This window comes from Streptopelia decaocto (genome assembly GCF_964273445.1).
Source record: "Streptopelia decaocto genome assembly, chromosome: 7".
In the NCBI taxonomy this organism is placed as follows: Eukaryota; Metazoa; Chordata; class Aves; order Columbiformes; family Columbidae; genus Streptopelia; species Streptopelia decaocto.
Window position 1 is genome coordinate 63,026,376 of NC_138661.1, and position 22,434 is coordinate 63,048,809.

The 22,434-nt window shown below is 37.5% G+C and overlaps 1 protein-coding gene across 2 annotated transcripts in view; it reads right to left on the reverse strand.

Moving 5' to 3' along the window:
* Positions 1 to 560: 560 nt before the first annotated feature.
* BBOX1 (gamma-butyrobetaine hydroxylase 1) overlaps positions 561 to 22,434 on the reverse strand; it is a 30,137-nt gene continuing 8,263 nt past the window's right edge. For both annotated transcript variants that reach the window (XM_082058683.1, XM_082058682.1), the window contains exons 4-8: positions 15,297 to 15,495; positions 7,289 to 7,394; positions 5,375 to 5,571; positions 4,477 to 4,643; positions 561 to 2,560 (exon numbers count right to left, since the gene is read on the reverse strand). In XM_082058683.1, the coding sequence (XP_081914809.1) occupies positions 2,403 to 2,560; positions 4,477 to 4,643; positions 5,375 to 5,571; positions 7,289 to 7,394; positions 15,297 to 15,495 (827 nt within the window). In that variant the 3' untranslated portion in view covers positions 561 to 2,402. The remainder of the gene's footprint in view (positions 2,561 to 4,476; positions 4,644 to 5,374; positions 5,572 to 7,288; positions 7,395 to 15,296; positions 15,496 to 22,434) is intronic.

Here is a 22,434-nt window from a genome sequence, read left to right on the forward strand (position 1 = left end):
TTTATATATTACACTAAAGGATTTATATGCTGCAAACTGGATGTAAACAGGTTGTTTATCCTGTTGGGAACCTGGAACCCCAGCACTCCTACACCCACCTGTCTTATGTGTGTATGTGGCATATACCTGTGATCTGCAAAGATGGCTTTTTAAAAAAAATTATTATTATGTTATTTATTTAACACTGATAATACATTATTTTGGGGAAATGTGGACAGTTCAAGGAGGTGTGGGTATATAAAGTACAATGTATCTCAGGGATAAAGTGTGAACTTCAGGGATTTTTTAGTGTGAGTTTTAAACAGGGCACATTTCACTGAGGAAAATAAAATCTGAGCAGTGCAAAATTGGGTCCATTGAGAACCTGGATTAATTTTGGTGTTGTTTTTGTTTGTTTGTTTGTTTTCCTTCAGCTCTTCAAAGCTATGGCTTTAGTTCTATTTTGACTATCAAGTATACGGGACAAACCTGAGTGGATCCAGGTCTCATCATATTGATGAACATTTGTAAATAATAATAATAACTTCATATCTGTGTGGAAGATGTTATGTGGTTAGATGTGAGCCCAAACCAGTAATCAGTTCCATAGTAGCTTTTAATAAACAGAAATTTGAATAAAACAGTTTGCAGAAAAGTACAGAATAAAAGCAGAAAATATCTCTTTTCTATTAACCATTGGTATAAATCCCAAGATGTCTTGTTTTAAAGTTATAAATTGCAATCTTTATTAAATTGGTATATTAGGAATATCACAGTTAAAGCACAGTACTGCTGGTGTCCTACAGAATTTAGGTATTAACCTTTCCTCATATTTTCTCCCTTCTATAGAAAAGGCAAAAAATTAATTGTTAAAGGAGGCACTGAGAAATCAGATTACTACTAAAATCCAGTTTTGTTATGCTATGTCTTAACGTCAAAACTGTGATTAAGAACATTTCACTACTTAGTAAAGAGGAATGGATTTGAACTGCACCATGCTGAGTCATGACTAAATCCCAATGTAGTTTTATTTTTCAGCTGAGATATCTGTTGACTGTAAATGATAAGTAGAAGCTATGGAAGTGTTTACAAGCTGATGTTAGTGTCTCACTTATGTTGGGGCTTTTTTGTGTCAGCAAATTGAATTCTACAGTTATTTAATCCTGTGGTTGCAGTTCTACTGTTTTAGCCCACTAGGAAGAGACTGCAATTTATTTGACTTTCAAGGAATATTTTCAAGATAAACAGTGGAACAGAGCAGATCTGAGGGTGGAGGTGTGGTGGTTTTGTCAGGCGCTCAGCATGGGTGAAAGGGCGTCCTGTTAACTCTGCAGCTGTAAGGACAGTAAAGAATAAACTCAGTGGACATATTGTTGGGTATAAAAACTTCCTTTCTGAATTTGGTGTCTGAACATAGGGGAAAAAACCACTGCTTTGGCTGCAGAAGTTTTTACATAACATCACCTCTATTCAAAATGCAACCTAAAGGAAAACATCCTGCACACCAAGACTATCAGAGACATACTCTTTGGTGTAATAAAAATGCATCTGAGCCTCTTCTCGATCAGGTGCAGAGTCCATAATCATGTCTTGTGCTTTGTGGTTTCCAGCTGCCAAGCAGCATTGATGTTCCTCTTCCCAACTTTACTCAAAAGTCTCTCTGCCCTGCAGATCTTACACCTGTGCAGAGCATCCAATGGGATTTCTGACCCTATCTGCCACCTCTACACTGAGATGTATTTCTAGTCCTAATGTAGAGGAAAATTGATAAGACACATTCTCTGGTAGCTCTATCGTTTCTGAGCTTATGGACTTAAAAATGTAGGAAAAATTATTTGCGGCTGTGATAGTCATCACATGTACAGTGGGATATACAAAATAGAGCATCTCTTGAATGAGATCTTGTGTTAAGGCGGAGTTCTACCTAGAAGGGTGTGTATATAAAAATAACTCCATGGCAGCAGTTGTTTATTTTTACAATGAATTTTAGTTATGATTTATACAATAAAGAATGGCTCTCTGAAAATGGGGGAAGGTGATGTTCATAACAAACCTTTAGTAAGTAACACTTGTAAGCTCTTTTCTGCTGCTCCCTTGTAAGCTTTCTGGGGAGGGCCAGTAGATTTGTGGGGACAAAGGAAGGCTTTGCAAAACCCAGTCAGTCCAGTTAACTGGACTTTTCAAGCCACTTTGCACATTGATTTTAAAAGGCAAATGAACTGACAGAGGTAGCAATGCGTTTTATAGATTCAAAGACCAGGGCTAGGGTAAATCTTAAATTGTAATGAACAACAGGTTCCTTAGCTTATGGAACTCAAAAATAAATCAATTATGTTAGTTTCTGAAAAGAAAACTTGGTTGGTTGCTTGTTTGTTTTTGAGGTTAGACAATCTAGGTTTTGCTCATTCTGGTTAGAAGAAAGTTCACTGTGAAAGGACGCTCTTCCTGAGGAGCCGGAGCCTGGACATGACCACGTCCCAGTCCGCGTAGGCACCTTCCAGGTGACGAGTCACTTCTGATCCCGACTGGTAGCTTTGGCGACCGTGAAGCACACGCCAGTTATCAAATGTCACTATGTCTCCTAGAAAGAGGTTGCACCAAAAGAATCATTAGATGATGACACGTGGTCTTAGAAATATAGTTTTCCCATTCATCTTGTTGATCATACAGAATTCTGTCTCTGTGTTGGTGTACCAAGAATCTTAAATTAAATTGCATTTAGGTAATTGATTTATGGCAGCTTTGCATACAGATGTAGGTGTCGTTTATGCTTTTATGTTCTGGAAAATTAATATTCCTCATCTTAATGCCAAGAGCGTACCATGATTACTCTTAAGCAACTATTAATATAAATTCCCTTGCATTGCCATTACAGAAAATGATGTTAATGATGTACTTTTTCTCTTGGATGTGGTAGTCCTGAGAGTGTGCTAGGCTAAGAACTATCACGTTTTGGATGTGCATTGGTGATCTAAGTTATGTTTTCTTATTTCAGTCTGCAGCAGAGGGTATCAATAATGATAGAGCAGATGCTGGTCTGTGATTGTCATATCTACAAGTCACTTGTCTACAAACGTCTAAAGACGACCAACTCTGAGAACGTCTTTGCAAGAGCAAACACAAGTGCGTTGAACATCTTTCAAATGGGAACTCTTTTTGGTCAATCATTTCTACCCAAAACAGGATTTGAAAGGCTCGATTTATCTTTGTTGTTCGCCTAAACCATCCATTCCTCAAATGTTTATACCTTGCTATTAAAAAACTGATACATCATTTCTTACATAAAATTTCTCTGTGAGCAATAGTCAGGGAGCAATAGTTTCAAGTAGCTCAGCTGGAGATACACAGCGACGACATGGTAAGTTTAATTTAGTTGGTCATCCTCAACCAGAGAGGGCAGGTCCCTTTCTGCCTCTGCTTCTTGTATAACCAGGAGTTAAAAAGCAGAGCAGTAAGGGAGTCCATGCTGAGAAAAGCAGGACTTAAGGGGAAATGTGACCACAGCAAACCCACAGGGAGGATAAAAAGGGTAAAAGCCACTAGGATGATTTTAATTTGATCAGTCTGGTAGTATATTTGCTAAACACATCCTGCATTACTCTCTCTGTTAACAGAATTTTATGAGAACAAAGTCAAGCCATTGAAAGTTAGGAAATCACATAATTAAGGCTAGCATGCCATTTACATTTTTTTTCCCTTGTGTAGCACCTCTGTGATAAATCTCTAATCAGATATTCCTTCTTTCCTTCTCCCCCTCCCCTCTACCACCATTTTGGTGCCTTAATTGATGTGTTGGAGGGCACTAATGTAGTGTGAGGTACTTTGCTTTACCATTTATTATGTGCTCTTACAAATTATTTCATTGCATGTTCCCAATAGAGAGAGATTAATTTCCTCGTAGACATTTTAAAGACACTAGCATCACAGTACACGAGGCAGTCAGATACACTAATGAATTTACTTTTGTGATATCTCTTGAGAGATGAGAGACTATTCGTATCTTTATTTTATAGCTAGGAAATGAAAGAACAGATATTAAGGCCAAAGTAGTTAAATATACGCACAGACAGACTTTTAAAGAGTAGAGGGCATTTTTGCAGTGTGTTTTATGTTGAAAACACAGCTCTGTACAGCATGAACTGAAGTTTAGAGCTCTTTGCGCTTCTGCAAATCTGCCTCCAGATGTCTTGCATAGGTCAACCAGATAAAGCAGCCCAGCAGCAGCGCCTTTCACAATTTCCTACGTGGGATGGGGTTTTGGTGTAATACAAAGATACACTGGACTTATCAATAGGTGGACTCTATTTCCCCCGTTTTTGTTTTAATAGTGTAACAATGGCAAAATAAATCTACGAGATGAACGTAAGGATGCAGCATGAATAAGTTGATAGAAGGACTGAAATTTCCTCTCAGTGCCAGTGCTGAACAATGCTCAAGTGTTTTGACTGTTAGGAAAAACATGTGAAAAATGATTGCGAGGAGAAGCAACTTACTGACCTGGTTTCAGCTTGAAAGTAAACTTATGCTCTGCACTGTTTAATAAATCATTAAATTCCTTTAGAGCGGCATAAAACGGCCTCACTTTTTCAGCTGGTATGTCAAACACTGTGTCTCTTGTTGCATTATTATAATTGATGCGAACTGCTTCTCCTCTGGAATCCACACTGTGAAACAGAAGGAAAAGGAATGTATTATGTTGTTACCGAAACATTTTAACATGGTTAAACAACTGAACTCTCCTGCTGAAATTTCAGTACGTTTCTAATAGTGAAATTCAGACTGTTATTGAGTTGGATTTTGATAATTAAGCCTGATTAGGAAAAGAGATAATCGGGAGAAAGTGTGGACGCTTAATTTGCTTAAAAATCTTTCTTCTGTGCTCTTTAGTTGTAGAATCATAAACTTTAAATTCAGAAGAGATTATGGACATTGGCATTTGATATATTTGTAGTGTATAGTTCGTAATATAAATGCTTCAAATGATGAGCTCTCTTTGGCACGGTACAGCTGTACATTGGCTGGAATTTAGGAACAGACGGAACTGCTGTTAACCTGTGTCTGTACCCAGGAGTTGCTCTAATTACCCCACTTCTAAATGGTGTGTGGGAAGACCGAACAAGGAAAACTATGCTGTGGTGGTACAAAGTACACAACGAGTCATCCACTGGAAAAACAAAACAAAGCCAAACACAATAACAAAAACAGAGACAAAAACTACCAACAACAACCACCCCCACCAAAATACAAAAATAATTTTTTTAAAAAACCAAAATAACTATAGACCACGTTAAATCAGTGCTTCTCCACAAGGTGGCAGGAGCAGACCTTCTCCTACCAATACATAACCCAGTGTACAATAGGGATTTTATATTTCCATGTTGTTGAAACTACTCACTCTATAATCCTTTGTTTACATTGCACAGCAAAATCACAGTAGTCGACTCCAACATCTGTATAGTCTACAGCAGTAGAGGACAGGATCTGATATGCCTGAGGATTTTGTTTCTTCAGCTTGTTGGCTACGTGAAATCCATCTACAACTTCACTTTCACCCCCTGCAGCTGTTTGCTTTATACAGTGGAGCAACTGAACCTGTAATGAATTAACATCTTATTATGAGAAGAATTAGCCTGAGTATTTAACAGGTCATTAGTATCAGCTCCCTCATATCTTTTTGCTGTTTTGTTTGTGGGTTTTTGTGTGTGTGTGTGTGTGTTGTTGTGGTGGTGTTTGTTGTTTTTGTTTTCAGTGAAAGACTGAGTTCCTATTAGTGCAGCTTCACAGTGCTGTCACATAGGCAGAAAACTAAAGTAGCATGTTCATAAATCCATCCCATTTTTGGGATACCTTTGCAACCTGTGATTCAACTGCAAAGCTCTGGTCTTGTGTCTTTCAGTCCCTCTTCGCAGCAGTCCTATAATTTTAAATGCATTGAGGTCTTATCTCAACAAGGAGGATTAGTTTTCTCTTGCAGAAACAAAACATGCTGTGAATTATCTGCTCGCAGAAGGATAAGGTGGCTCTTGTGGAAGGCAACAGGCCCAGTGTCTCTATCATAAAGTAGGATTAAGAGAGTTTCATTTAACTTCACAGTGAAATTGCCAAGGTGTAAGATGGAGCGGAAAGTCTAAACTGGGCTCTTGGTTGCACCAGTGTAAATCTGGGCAGTAAAACTCCCCATGGCAGCAGACAGCCCAGCATCACACAGACTGTAACTTCGTCTCAGCCCAATGGCACAAATACACCTGTTGTAACAGTGTTCGCCTTCCCCTTTCGTGGTGCTGAATTATTTGAGACTGAACATTCAGGATAATGTTAAAAAATAATCCAATGTGCTTTAATACTTTCATTTCTTACAAGGACATTTGAATGAAAAAGGTTACGTTCTTTTTCTAATATTTCGTAGCAAAGTGTGCACTTTGGCATAGACAAGACAGTGAACTAATTCACATCTGCTCTCTATTAATGAAGCCCTGTTCCATTCTTGCTCCACATTAGTGAACAGCATCTAAATGATTTTAATAGGTGATGCTAGTGTGAAATCTTTGGCACTTACTTGTGAATAAATCACATTGGCTTTTTATTTAATTCTAGAAACAACTGATACGAAGTACTGCAGAATATTAGAAGGGGATGTTTTAGGTATGAAGCTTACAGAGACAAACTTTTCCAGGTTTATCTATCTTTATTTTTACCTGTTTCTACTAGTTTCCAGTTCTCTGGTGAACTATGTGAATTAGGCTTTGATATGCCAGGGACTAGATGAAAACATATTCACTATGGTTGTTGTCCAGCTTTGCAGAATGCCCCTTTTTTGTCTACTGTGAAGGGATGAAAAGTATCTAACGTAAATCTATTCATAGAAATCGACATCTTAATCATATTTCTTCTATTATATGTTCTCCTCCTGAGGTGAATAAATGTGTCCTAAAATGTCACAGCTTGACTACGGCAGGTAGACATCCAACTTCTTCAATATAATGAAGACAGTATCAAAAGCACATACAGAACCTTAATGCTTTCTCATATGGTAAAATTCTCAATACTTTCCATTTAAAAATTATGGCATATAGTGCACTTCTTACGCAGAAGTTACATCATTTTATATATATATATATATACATATATATATTTATTTTGCATAGCCATGTGTATATAGATTGCTATATGCAGATTAATAGATTGTTATTTTTTTACATGGCTCTTTTAAGATAAAATTCAGATTCGCTGAACACTAACCATATTTTGTGTGATGATAGGAACATTTCCCTTTCCCATTTTGTGCTGTGAGAAAGCAGGTTGACCTTACCCCAGGTGGATGCTGCAAAACGGGGTAATCAGTGTGAAAACATAGTTTCCCGGTTGTATAAGCCACGTTGTTAGCATCTGCTTTGTCTTGCACTTGCCAGGTTGGTCTTTATAACGAAAGGGAAAAGAGAAACACGTGTTAAAACAGCCAGTCAGCGCACACTGAAACTGTGAAAACACAGAAGAGTCATTCCATCTTTGAACACCCCAGTATTACAAAATTATAAGGAAACTATGATTTAGCAGTGTCCCCTCATCCCAGCAAAGGGGCTTATTTCAGCAGTCTTTAGATTCAAGACACTAATTAACCAAGAGGTATTTGCTGGGATAAATTGTCATGTTAATACTGAGGCTTCAGAAATAAGAGAGTGGAAGTTGCCCCGTTTCTTTTTCTCAACTTTCCGTTTTTCCCTGCCAGGTAGAGCACATTTGTCAGTGAAGTATGAAATTGTTAAAGGCAGTGTAATTTTCCCCATTATTTTTAAAGCTTTATGATCTTGGAAAATACAGAGTCTCCTTTGCAGGGGGAATCTTTCCTGTAATCTTAAGACTTGCCGCTAAAGGAAAATGTCTTGGTGAAAAACTTTGTGACTTCTTCCCGTTCTCTGATGCTCTTTCTGAGCAGTATGCCCATTTATTTTGTTACATAGTTTCTGTCTTAAAACTTGACAAAATTCAGTAGGAAAGTTTACTGATAACTGTAAAATAATCCCCCCCTTAATTGTATTACGAAGACAACACATTGCAACACAACCAAAGTCTGTTTTGAGCAACACGCAGTGCAGGAGAATTTAAGAGCAAGAACCAAACCTTTTTTTGTAGACAGTTCACATGATTAAAGACAGTCCTCAGCAGATACACGTTGTATGTCCAGACATCTGTCTGGAAAATTCTAAGTTGCCATACGCAGCCCATGTTATCACGGGAGCAAAATTGATTTAAAAGAAAATATGAAACTCATTTTCCCTTGTGAAATACTATACACCAAATATATTATGTTTCAGACGGTGTGCGTCTAGTGTTACAACTTAGTTTAAAGAGAAAGCAGGTTAAAGAATGTGCAGACCGAAATGATTTATATATATAATATACAAATACTTTTGTCCTAGAAGTAGTATTTAGTATAGGAACTACGCAAAATGCTAAAACTAAATTTCTGAAATTGCTAGGGGGTGAAAAAAATGGGGAATATGTGCAAATGTGTTTAACTTCCTGGGAAAAATTATTTTTGTTATTTGGTACAGCACTTATTCGTCTGTACATGACTTCAATGCTCAAGTGTGATAACTTCAACCACACTTTGGTCGTTCCCAATTCTATAGCCAAACAGCACATTATATCATCCTTGTCATTAGTGTTGAAGGTGGTGAAGTTCACTGTGTATCTTCAATTTAAAAGGCTCCAGTGTCACCTGATATTTCTAAAACTATTTAGCACATTTTAGTTTTCTCTTTTAAATGAATATATAAAATTGCTGGAATAGTAGTACCTTATCGTTGTGAGGTTTTGCAAAAGCAGTCAGTGTTTTCTGGGCTTTGCAAGGGGAGCTGGTTCCTGGGAACCTTCCGTCCACGCAAGGAGCTTCGGTCAAGGCTCAAGCTATTGGTTTGAAGTCAGGGATGAGTAAACAGGCAAATCGATGCTAATAGGGAACTTGGTGCTAAATGTGTGAAAATCAACCTTACTTTGTCACAGTCTCAGCTGATCTGAAGCATAACTCAGTCATGGGGAGAGTGCATGAGAAACGAATAAAGAAAATGTGGGTAATGTCAGAGGACTCTTGGCTATTGGGGAGAGTGAAGCGATTTGGAATGGTTTATGGTTTAGTAATTAGGGTCAGATTTCAGCATCAATTCCTCAGGCTGTTTGACAGAGCAGGAAATTTGGCACCAGGCAGGTGTAGCAATTTTTTTGCATTAAGTAGCAACGTGAGCTCCGTCTCCCTGGACAGAAAACTGGTCTGTCTGTTCCATCCTTATCCTTGCAAAATTGCTGCACTAGGAACTGAAGCCACACTTGAATAATCTGATCTTGTGCTTTTTTTAAACAATCTGAGTCTCATTCATGAGAAGTATGGGACCCATGTCCTTCTCTTGCAGCTGAAGCATGTACCAAGCAGACATCTAGACAAAAAAAAGGCTTTTGTTTTTCCATTTGTCAGAGTTCTATTCATTACAGTTACATTTCAGTTTAAAATTCATGGCCCTGTTGAGGTAATGCTTTATTTGGCAAGCTTGCCCATTCCAAATTTAGCCTTTTATTTATAATATTTGGTAGGTCTTGTATTTGGCTGCTAGCGAAATAGCAAGGGAATTACTCAAAGTTATTATTTTATTACAGTTGTAAAAGGCACCTCAGAATTGGATGCCAGTAAGAAATGAGCTTCTGTTTTAGAGGTGAAGAGATGGACTGTAAAATGTTGCTGTAAGTCTGTTGTTAAGACTGAAAAGTGAATGGAGTATCTGCTACTGCGACAAATATATAGGAGCACCAGGACAGGGCACTACAGTAACTGTATCTGAAAATGGAACAGGCTAAATTAGGGGAAAAGACACTATTAGGGAAAGATGGCTTTTCTCTTTCCTAATATTTTAGACTGGGTTGCAGCTATACACAGTAAAAAGATAAGAAGCTTGTTCCTTATAAAACACTTTAAAAACTCCTCATAGATGTCCAAAAAGAAGCTAAAAACATTAGTCTTTTTCAAGACTTCACATGATGAATTACACATTTAACAAACACTGGGTTATTAAGCTGTTTGAATACAGTTCTCTAACTATTTTCTGATGTGTTTAGCCTGTTACCACTTCAACCACATCTGCACTAAAACATTTGAAACGAGTTTTGTGATTTTATTTTTAAAAAATACCTTATGGATAATTTCTTAACACATAACAATACAAAGTTTATGCATGATACTACTTGTATTTTCCAGTATTTGAGGAATTCCTCCCTCCCTATTATTATTATTATTATTTTTGCACAGGGATCTTTGGAAAAAAACCCATGATCTATAGAGTAATTTATTGAAAAATAAAATAATTATTTAAAAGCAGAATTATGAATTTCACTAGTATGGTGAAGAAAGCAGCTGAGCATTGCTGAAGATGTCAGGCTGCAACATATGTGCATGTGCCCAGGGAGTCAGTAGTGCAGTAAAACAGACAGCATCTTCTTTAAACAGGTTTAGTATTTTGCAACCCAACTTTCTGTTTACACTCTTTGTGATTAAAGAAAACCCTCTTAAAGAGAGGTGAAAGCTAAAACAACTCCATCTTAGGGTGCACTAGGACGATGCTCAGGAGCAGTGTCAAACCATGCAGGGGTCTGTAAGACACACATGCAAACAGATCACGCTTTTGTAAAAATGTTTCCTATAGATTTCATCCACTACCAGAACTCCTCAATGGCCGACAGCATCCTTCATCTTGCACACCACCTTGGCAGCATAGAATAGAATCATAGAATCATTTTGGTTGGAAGAGACCCTCAGGATCATCGAGTCCAACCATAACCCAACTCTGGCACTCACCCATGTCCCTAAGAACCTTGTCTAAACGGCTTTTAAACCCCTCCAGGGATGGTGACTCCACCACTGCCCTGGGCAGCCTGTTCCAATGCCTGACAACCCTTTCCGTGAAGAAATGTTTCCTAATATCCAATCTAATTGTGCATAATTATGCTGTACAATTCTGGAAATTTGCCTTTCTCTTACTGTGAGTATTATGTTTGAATAGGTATGGCTTTCTTGTACAGTCTTAGCAAAAGCATCCTCACAGCGCATCTTGGAGACAGATAAACCATGTATGAACCAGGGAAATGAAAGCCAGGAGGTAAGGAATAGCACACTGGCCCCAAATCAGCTCACTGAGTCTGGCTCTGAGCTCCAGAGCAGCCTGCCTGTGTGCTTACAGTTAATTTCTCTCCTTGCAACTTGGCAACATACTCTGAAAAAGAAAAGTGTGTTCAACGATTTTGGTCCTTCCCCTGGAAGTCTTGGCTCTGCTAATATGCGCATTGTATCATACACATCCTACCCCTTTTACAACTCTGCCTTTCCATTTGCACTGCAGCAGACGGTCTTTTTTTTCCCCTTCCAGAGTTGGACATTGATCTGTATGTAGCTTGTTGACTTCACCCCATGGCAGAGCTGTTTTTTGTTACCTGAAATCCAGACTAGTCTGCAAAACTGGTCTTTGGTTGTCAGCCTCTCTTTGACCTTATTCTCTTCAGATTCTAATTTAATATTGCAAAATCAACCTAATCATACACAGCAGCATATTATGGGCAATTTGGGCAAATCTAACCATGGTGGCTCAATTGGGATGATGTACACCAGACTTCAAGACTGTCAAACACTACAGCTGTGTTTAAAAAGAAGATAAAAAGATAAAAACAAACTAAATATTCGAACTATGATGTTTTCTTTTAAATGCAGAATTTGTAGTCAATTGGGAAAATTACTACAGCATTGAGACCCTCTTTTTACAACCTAAACAATACATGGATTATTATAGCAAATTGCTTTTGGAAAAGCAGAGAGACTTACAGCCTTTAATTGCCACTTTATTGTGAACCTTAATACTTAAGGAAACATAAAAATAAGGTTCAATCAATACCAATAGTAAATCTGTACTAGTAAATAGTAAATTAAAAAGTGAAAGGAGCTCTAACTGTTATTTGTTCAAATAGTGTGTGTTAAGACCACATTTCAACCTTGATCTTGTACGGAATATTAATAGGTAGGAGGATGTATGAAAGCACTGTTAAATGTGTATACGTATATATCTATATCTATATATAGAGATATATATACACCTCAAAGACATCCTGACAAATTGCTTGTATTGAAACCATCTTGAAAGAGAGTAAACATAAATTCAAGCTGACTTTAAACAAGGTGAAACATTCAACAATTATTACTGTTTACAATCATGTTAGGGAAGAGTCAGTGAGGGACAAAACTAACTTTTTTAATTGTAAAAAAACCCCAAAACGTACACACAAAACCCTACATACAAAAAAATTCCGATAACACAACTGATAAACTGGCAAGTCTCCTTAGGGCAGTCTGAATCTCTTGTTAGCTGAACTTAGACAAGGAAAGTATATCCTGGCAGTTAATGTACATTTATACAGCAAGGGAATTTTCAGTCTCTCTCAAACATAGCAGTTGTCACAAGCTGGATGTTGCAGATGGTTTCAAAGAGATGCTTGGCAGTAGTTTTAAATAGCAAGGAGGATGAAGAGCTGATAGATAGAGTGGTAGATTTTATCTTACCATGCTGCTGAGCTAAGTATCAAAACCTTTTGAATGAAAAACACGCTACAGGGCTCAGAAAATGGACAATAGGTGAAACACAGTGGGCTGCCACGTCAAGAACATTAGTCTAGAGGATTTAAAGATCATTTTAGGATCTAGGAAATACATTTATATCCAGTTCCTCATCCCTGAAACTTCGGGAAACTACTAAAGGTTCTGTTGTAACCCAAGCACAAATTCATGGTGTATGATGAAGGGGTTGTTGTTGGTTTTGGTTTGGCCTTTTCCCCCCTTCCCTGAGGTATTTTGGAGATAAATATTTTCTTTTAGTGGTTTGCTTTAACCAAGAAGCAACATTTTTTTGTTGTTATCTGGGGCTGGCTGTATTCATTCCTAACTCAAAATGCTTATGCGGCTGTCTGGATACAAACAGAAAAAAACCTTTCATCCTTAAGATACCGAGGAAAGCTGTGAAACATTCTCAGATATGATCAGGATTGGATACCCCTAAGAATTTCCTCATATCTGTTTTTAAGATCACATCAAAACAGAAGTATAAAGCAGTAATATTTTCAAAATGATGCAAGTTTTAAACTGAGACCATAGTAGACTGCCCAACATAGAAGTGTTTGACATTAGAAATGCTTTAAGTGGTAGAAAATGTTTTGTAGCACTGGATGAGGTTTCCAAGAGTCCTGCTCCCATTTATTCCAGTAGGATTAACCTGACTGAATCCCAGTTAACTTTGAAAACCACTTTTCCTTCTGGCACAGTCAGCAGAAAGTAGAAACTGCACCTTAATGGAAGTGCATTATCTTAACGACCCCAGCACATTTATACATTATTCCCTGTAACGCTTTACAAATATTTATCATGGCTGCTGGAACTGACCAAGAAAAACCTTCATAATATTAATGCTATTTTAAAGCAGTTATTCTCTCCATCCTCTCTTTTTGAAAGACAATAAGAAAAAAGATATTTTAAAATGCCATTCTCACAGGCTGGTCTATAGTACACATTATAGTTTCATTTCAGTTGCTGCCAATTTCTAGAGGATATTTTGAGCCAACTTTCCTGATTTGAAGTCTGGAGAAAAATTGTGCATGAACAGGTTAACTTTCAACATAAATGAAACAAAAATGAAAGACGGAGATCGAGTCAGAAGCAACTTATACACTGCTAGAAGCTGCTGATCTATCATAATAACTGCTTCAGTGCCTCTTAGAAATTGTTCGCTAAACCTAAAAGCTGGCAGCTTTTTTGGGGATGTTTTTCTCACCTTAAACTCCCCCCACAATTCAGAATCTGAGATTATGATATGATATGATATTATATTACTATATTATATTAATATATTTTTATACTATACTATATTATACTATATTATATTAGATATTATACTATATTATAGTATACTATATTATACTATCATATATATTATATATGATAGTATATATTATATAATATATATATCTCCTGGTGTCACAGTGCTGCTTTTACCAACCTCACCTCATTGCATATTCCAGCAGAGCTCATATGTGCCTTCACACAGAAGGGTTAGGAGGCTGAAAATCTTTCCGTCTGACTTGCAATCTTGAGAGAACATGGTCTTTCTGGCTATGGTTGGATTTTTTTCCCCCCACTTCTATTTATTTTAGAGGGTTTTTGGTTTTCTCTTTTAAACAAAGGAGGATACACTGGTTATTGCCCATATGGTTTGCTTGCTTTTTCTCTGAACTAGCGGTAAATCCAAGTGCCACAATTTTTATTCTATTTATTCTACTATGGGGGAGAAGAAAGTTTTTCAGATGGGAAGCCCTGAAAGTTCTGGGTTTGGTGGCTATTCAGGCACCAAGAAATCACAACTATGTTTAAATGCTACCATGTATTTTTGTGAATTATTATTTTTTTAAGAATAAGTACATATCCAAGTAATAGGATTTTTGATATACAGTGTAAAAAAATATACCAACAGCTGTGGGTGAGGGATAGGACAATACTAATAACTAATAACTAAAGGAACTAATAACTCTGCTCCTTTACTTAGCTAGATGGAGGTCAATAACACAGCCCAGCAAGACATGAGCCACCATCATTATTTATTTACTCACCTAGTAGGTGCTTGAGGAGGCAGAGGTTCAGTTTACCACCTCTTGGCATCAAAAGGATGATTTACAAGTTCCTGCTTGATCTCCTGCAGGTTGGGCTCTTATTTTTTGCAAAAAAGCCATCTTAAAATAAATGTTTGCTGGGCCTGGCTGTGGCTTTCAGAGCAGACTCAGTTGAAAGGAGAGAAATGGGTTTTCTGCCCGTCTTCTCAGTGATGTGACACACAACAACATTGTCTAAGTCTTATCTATTTCCACAACTCAAAATCAGGCTAAGAAAAAGTTTCAGTACACACAACTTCCTCTATTCCTAAGGGAACTGCATTAGAGGGTTTTTTAATTTTCTGCCATGGTGTGGATAAATACAGCTATATTGTGGTTATCTTCTTATTTGACATCATCTGTTTTCTGGCCTTTTTCCTGCTCTCAGCAGTTAATGTTGTAGCTGCTGCTCTTTACATACCCTGCCTGTGACAGCAAAGCAATCAGAATATTGATTGGCACCATATTTTCTTGCATGCAGAGAAGAAGAAATTTCACCTTGTTTTAATAAATTAATGCACAAAATAGGTCCAGCGAGCTGAGGTGACATACATTAGAGGTGATTACATAGCAAGGATATTAAAAAAAACCCTTACCCATAAAAAGTGAGACGCAGGAACCCAATCCTGTTGCCAAGTTTAATCAGTTCTCCTTGCCTAGTAGCAGCTCCTGTTAGCAGCACAATTCCCACTTTCTTTAGGGTGCACAGCCACTTGTATGCGCTTTCATCATTCAACAGGATTTCTTCAAAAGGTATTTTGGGAAGCTGCAGGTCTGAGCCCCAGTACTGGCGTTCTGCAAGGAAAGAAATAGAGAATCAAGCACTTTGTTTCAGCATCAAAGCTCAGGACACAAAGTATGAAGTTAGTTAATGTGATTTCTATGCACTTGTGAATATACCTTCAGTCCTGCAGTCAGCCACCTGAAACTGGGTCCCTGAGTTTGTATGGATAACAAGTGATCTTTGTGATGAAATTCAACAAAATATATCAATTACCAAATTTTAAATCAGAAGTTTAATAGATCATTTGAAGGGGAATTTTTGTTTTCAGTGCATCAGAAATGAGCAGAGTCCTTTTACCCTCTGTACTGGTGAACCACAAGAGTGAAAATTTGAAACTAAGACTACTTTGGAAGTTTCTTGTCTAAGGTAAAGTAGCATGGAACAACCCAAGATCTCTCTCAGAGGTATCATTGTATGGATATATAACAATGAAAATAATATATTCCTGATGAAGGAACAGGAGACAAACATCACTATAACAGTTTAGAAGCAGAGTAACTACATCAATTGCATAAGTAACCAATCAGTTTTCTTCTGTAGATTTGTCTTCATGAAATACCCAGTTATGTTAAATTCTGCAGGATGGTGTCATTCCTCTTTGTCTGCAGATTTTTTGTGAGCATTTATCTTACTTCAGGAAGATGCAAAGGAGAACATTTCTCTCCTGTACCAAAGATCTATTTCAGATTTATATTCCCCACATACAACACTATCTGCCTCATTGCTCTCTTCTCTTTAATTTCCCCTTGTAAAATCTTATTAATTTGCCAGTTTACTGGTGTGTACGCAAAAATAAACACACATACGCATTCAAACCAAAAACACTGCACAGTGATAGGTAAACAGGACAAAATTTCCTTTTGCATAACTTCTGCACTGATTCTAGTTTTTTTCGCAAAACACTAAGCATTAGTTTTAAGTCAAGCATTCTTCTAAATGCTGAATCAGAGCTCTTATTCTTACAGTAAAGACATAACTGGTTTCCCTTGTTTTGATGTATTTGGTCTGAAGTTGCTTGCTCTTTAGGGAGTGCACAGTAAAGCACGAAAAGGTCTATTCCATAGAATAATAGTTTTGTTTAAATCACATCTCGCTAACTTGGCATTTTAGCTAATATTCAGTTAACTTGTCCAATCATCAATCAAAGAGATTATGTACTAGAACTGAGACCACAAACATTTGAAAAACGTAGATGGTATCATTTTTCAAACCCTTATACCTTTCTTTTATTCCAAGATCCCTTCAACATGCAGGATCAATGAAAACTATTACATATTCCAAGCAGCTTTCAGAATGGGAGCTCTGAAGGATTTCAGCTGGTGACTGAGGGACGTGCTGCACTTCAAAGGGATGAAAAGGGCCAGGTTTGGCGTTTTTGTCCCCCTCTCTCTAGATATATGTAGCAAGTACAAAATGCAACATACTCATAAAAAGAGAAAACCCAGACACTACATAATTACAACACTTTTTCAGGAGTTGCAAAGTCTGCAAATTTCCAGCCACTAGTATTCCTCTCCCCTTTGGCTAAGGCGAGCTAGAGACTGTCCAAGAAACACAAAGCACATACCCAAATATAAGTTATCCACATAGAGCATCTTTTATGCTCTACCCTGTGTTTCAAAGAAGCTGTAGTATGATTGACAAGCTGCTGAATTTCACAACATGTTCAGAAAATTTAAAAAGCACAGTCCTGGAGGAGGGACATAATCTCACCTCATTAAATTCCTTTTTGAGACCACTCCATGGCCTGCTACTCACTGCTCCAGTGTGTTTAATTCAATAGACAGCCTTTCACACACTTGAACGATGGGGAAAAATAAAATATGAATGTTTTCCTTTTTCTCTGTTACAAGTTATGAAATTAAAATGGTTTTAGGTATGCTGCATGGACTGCCAAGGATATAATTTGGAAAAACATATTTAAGCCTCAGTGTTGGTGAAGGTAAATAACAGTGTGAAAATAAATGGAATATTATGTTTCAACTTTTCCTTCTTAGTCTTTCTTGCTAATATTTTTTTTCCTGTTCTTCCTTACATAAAACAAGGTATAGCGGAATGTTGATATTTCACGGAATATATAAATGGGTTTTCCCCACTTTGGGAAATAAATATACGCACCTGGAATTTAACTGCAACCTCAGGAGCCCCAGGCTTCCCCAAGTCAAGTCCTCTTGTTCAAATTCCCACTTCCCACTGTGCTTGCTACAAGTTCTACCTTCTGTAGCCAGTTGACATGGGTTGCGGTGTTGGGGTTTTGGGGTGGTTTTGGCTTTTGTTGCAAACACCTGCTTTGCCACAGCACTGCAAACCAGCGCACACTCAGCATACCTGTCTGGGACCATCCTTAATTTTGGTATAACATATTACATCCACCCTGTGGAGAACATCCAAGGAACATCAACTCATCTGCTCTTCCTCCCAGCCAGATCCCTGCAGTGGAGACATCTGGCCTCACAGCTCCAGCTCCATGGAGTTGAGGGACACAAAAGCCAAATACAAAATGCTTCTGTAAGTAACCTGCCAGAGAAATCTTTTCTCTGTGTGAAAACTATCAATTATGTGAATCCCACTAAGGTACTGGGAATTTAACCTTTTCCAGACTCTGCGGTGTATTCAGGACTCAACACTGCCTGCAGACTGAAGAGATGTTTAACCTGTATCATTTGGTTCGCTATGACTGCACAATTTCAAGGAAACAGAACTGTTCACTAATACTCTCTGGGCAGAGACTAAAACTGAAAAATGGTTCAAGCAAAGCAGCTTCTTAGGCTTTTTTTTTTGATGTTTAGCTACATTGTATTAAAAAAAAATATAGATAGATAGATAGATATATACACATATATATATATATAATAAAGGTGACAAAACCAAACCAACAACAACAAAACCCAAACAAAGCCAGAAAGTGGTAAATATAGTTAAATCCCACCTGGGAAGGCTATAAACTCTGTCTTCAAAATTCCAGTTCTGTCCCATGACTCCGCTTGCAGTGACAAGTGCAGCCAACATCCTCAGAGGTTTGGGGCTGTTTTTCTTTTTAATCATGCGGGCTGGTCCACAAATGTTTATAAATCCTACCTTATGTTTCAGAGAAAAAAGGCTCCAAGTTCCCAGCCCTGCAGTGACATCTTGATGCGGCCAAGAGCTGAGTCTTTGAGCTACTGCAGGAATAACCTTCCTCCCATGACATTTGCCAATGTACTCTCTAATGACACTGCGGTAAATATGCCAAAAGCATTGTGCACAGCTCCAAGTATTACTAATCTTGGGAAACGTATGGGACACAGCAGCAGTTGGTATCTGAGAGGGGAATAAAAAAAAAATCCAGTGCAGCTTGGAAAGTTATTGCTATTAAAAATGTGCCTTCGCTTCATGTCTTAAAAACCTCTTTTTAATTTGAAACATTTTATCGTTTAGCTAAGCTCGAATTTTTTACCTATTCTGAATAGCATTAAGAAAAAAAATCTGTTCACATATGTACACATTCATTTGTATGGTGACATCTGTGCCATGAATATGGAAAACAAATGGATCATTCTCTCTTCCCCCCTAACCCACACTTCATTTATTCCATGTGTCATGTGCAGGGATTTCCAGTGGGTGCTCTGTCACCTTTTTTGATGTATGGTGTCCAAAATAGATACACACTATAGAAGCCTTAACTCCATCAGATGGAGCAGAAGGACAACTCCATCTCTTCTGCAGGTTAAGTCTTCTCTTTGGACTCAGCTGAAAGCAACATTTGCCTTGATGATCCCAAACCAGCCTGCCAGCATAAAAGAACCCCCTCAATTTTTATATTTTTATCATTTTTCCTATTTGTCAAAGTCATTTAGAATTGTAACCTGGGTCCTTCAACACATTTCCAGTCAAGCCCTGGTTGGTGTCATCTGCAAATTTAATGTGGCTGTTCCTTTCAACCATAGTCATGGATGAAAATAAGGAACAGTGTTGCATAAAACACAGATCTCTGCAAAGCTTATCTATCTGTCTTGATGGTAAACCATTACAGCTACACTTTGACTATTTTTTTAAAGATGACACGTTTCTTTAGGACATTCACAAATATGTGCAACAGGGTCAATTGTTTTATGCTGAGAATATGAATATGAGCACTTAATATGAAATATGCCAAAGAAAATGATGAAAAATAATCAAAGAACAAACTTCCATACTTATAGCACAAGCCAAACCACTGTCTTTATAGCACTGCGTAAACCTTTCAAAATATTAGGAAGGCATAATCTCCATGAACAGAAAGAAGCAGAATGACTAAAATGAAGCAATTTATTTTCAGCAATAAAGCCGTGCAGAATGGGGAGAAACTTGCAGCATTTACACACCAGCTCAAGGCTGTATGCATAATAAATATGTTTACTACTAGCGAAGAGCTAATAAAGCTGCTGACAATCATACTGCCTTTCTGCAGCTGATGATCAGACGATTACTTAGACCGGGCGCATATAGTAAGTTGCAAAGCCCAGCTTATATGGCGACTTCCTCATCATTTTAGCACAGAATTTCCGTGAGCCTTTTTAATCTAAGCTTTACATCTTGATAATTGTGGTGGGGCGGGAGGGGGTTTCAGAGAGATCTTAGAGCTTAATTAAAATACACTGGTGCCACTTACAGTCATTGCAGTAGCTGCAATAGATCTGAGCTCTGATTTCTAACACTTATGTCTGACATATACGCATAAACTACTTTTAATTCATATTTGCAAGAAAAGCAGTGAAGAACAACAACTGATTGATCCCAGAGATCATCACAGCCAGGTAAGTACCACAGTAGTAGAAGAGAGACAAGTAATAGTTCTACACTAAAATAAGCAGAATTTACAAAGATTTCGTTCTCCTCACCCCCAGATGAAACTGTTACATGCTGTCCAATATTTACACTTTGACAAATTATCAGGTCCATAATTCTTTGGAAAAGGGACAGGAAAGAATACATCATAAAACCAAAAAAATAAAAAGATTCTATGATGTAAAGATATTTAAGTTCTTCCACTTAACAATATTTTTTTAAAGTCCAAATGAAAGTCTTGGGAAATCATGTGCCCCACAGGGCATGTTATTCTCCCATATACCAAAAACCAGGAACTTTATTCCCATTTTTCATCCACATCCCCTTCAGCCTGAAAAATCTATCAAGAATCTGCACTAGAACAGGGGCCATACTCTTTCCCATTGGGAAAAGTACTTGATCCCACTCATGTTCTTCATTACTTTATCATGTCAGCATAGCACATGATTTTTTTCCCACTGTGTAACCACAGTTAATACGATTTCCTTTGTAATATAGTAGAAATCTAAGAAAATAACCTCTAAAAGCTGAAGGGGTGAGAAAAATAGGATTGAGCCGTTAGTGCCTGGGCAGCCTTGGGTCTCACTTGCACAGCACAGTTGCAGTTGCCAAAACAAAAATATTTATGTTTACCAACATAGCTAAGGAATTCCTAAGGGATGAAAACAAATATCTTGTAGAACTATTTTGTGTATTTATTGATCATTTACATTAGGACTAATAATGCCCCAGATCTACCTGCTTTTCAAAAAGGTAAGAATGAACTGCTTTTGGGAGAATTAATGACTCACCACCTCTTTCCATTGCAGAAAAATAATTTGGAAAAACAAAAAAAAAAAAGGGAAAGAATCCTATTTCTCAATCATACCAGGTTAGCCATAAAAAGCCATCTACATTAGAGTTTGTATAAAATGAGAAGATGGGCTTTGCCCAGTTAGTGCAGACAGTGTGCATGCATCAAACACACACTGGAAATTATGCAGCATTTACTGTGCAGACAGGGACAGTGCTGGTCAAAACCATCTATAAAGGAGTAACAAGGGAAAGAAAACATAGGCATCATAGATTAACTTACTTCATCTCGTCTACCAATGTGTATTTTAATGTTTGTTGAAAGCCAAATGCATTTTTGCTATATTGTGAATTATGTATATAGCAGCCTAACTCATGGGATAAGTTCTTATTAATTATTACTACAGGATAAATTGTTTCAGTAAAATAACTAGTTTTAACTTCTTCCTTTTATAATCTCTCAGGACTTAGTAGAGAAACTGAAAGCATCCTTGATGATGTTAACATCCCAATTCAAAATTTGGTGGATCTGAATATATATACAATATGTGTATGTATATATAATAACATATTACCATATTTTAGAGGTCCATCATCATCTGAAACCTTTAACCTTAGCTTAAAACCTTAACCTAACCTAAAGTTAAAAATATTAATTATGCAAGTAGCACCAGGTACTACTACTGCTGATTCTTCTTCTCCACCTAATCATCATTGTGACATTATTTAGTTGGGTTTTTTTTTGGATTTTTGGATTTTTTTTTCTCCCCAGGGTCCTGTTGAGATGGTAAATGGCTCCTGTGACATTTGCTGGGGAGAGCACAAGGACACAGGAGGGGAAAAAAAGAGTATCTTTGAGCCATCAGAACTGGAGAAGTAGAAAACATTTCTTTTGCTGCTCTTTTGGAAGTATCTTGTACGCTGGTTGAAATGAGCCTCGATGGACGCTAACAGCGGACTTTGCATACCCCACGGGGAGGATCTGGCACTGTTTTTTAAAAGGGGAAACTTGACATATTGCCATGGAGCTATTTATAGTCACTTCCACCATACAGTGAAAATCTGACCTCCAGGTTTGACACATGCCTGACATCTCATTTTTTTTAAATCAGAAATTATGATGAAAAACCATCATAAAAGCAACATGAAGAGCAAATAATGTCTTGCAAAAACAAAGAATTTTTAAAAAGCCACAGCTGTAATAATGTCAGCAGTGAAGTTTGCTCTTACATATATGTATTTGTTGAACCAGCACGCAGGGCTGGCATTTCACATGGCCGTCTGTAACCCTACACTGCTGGGATATGATTAGCTACTTAAGGGCATGTAATTTGCAGTGTGTAACTACACTG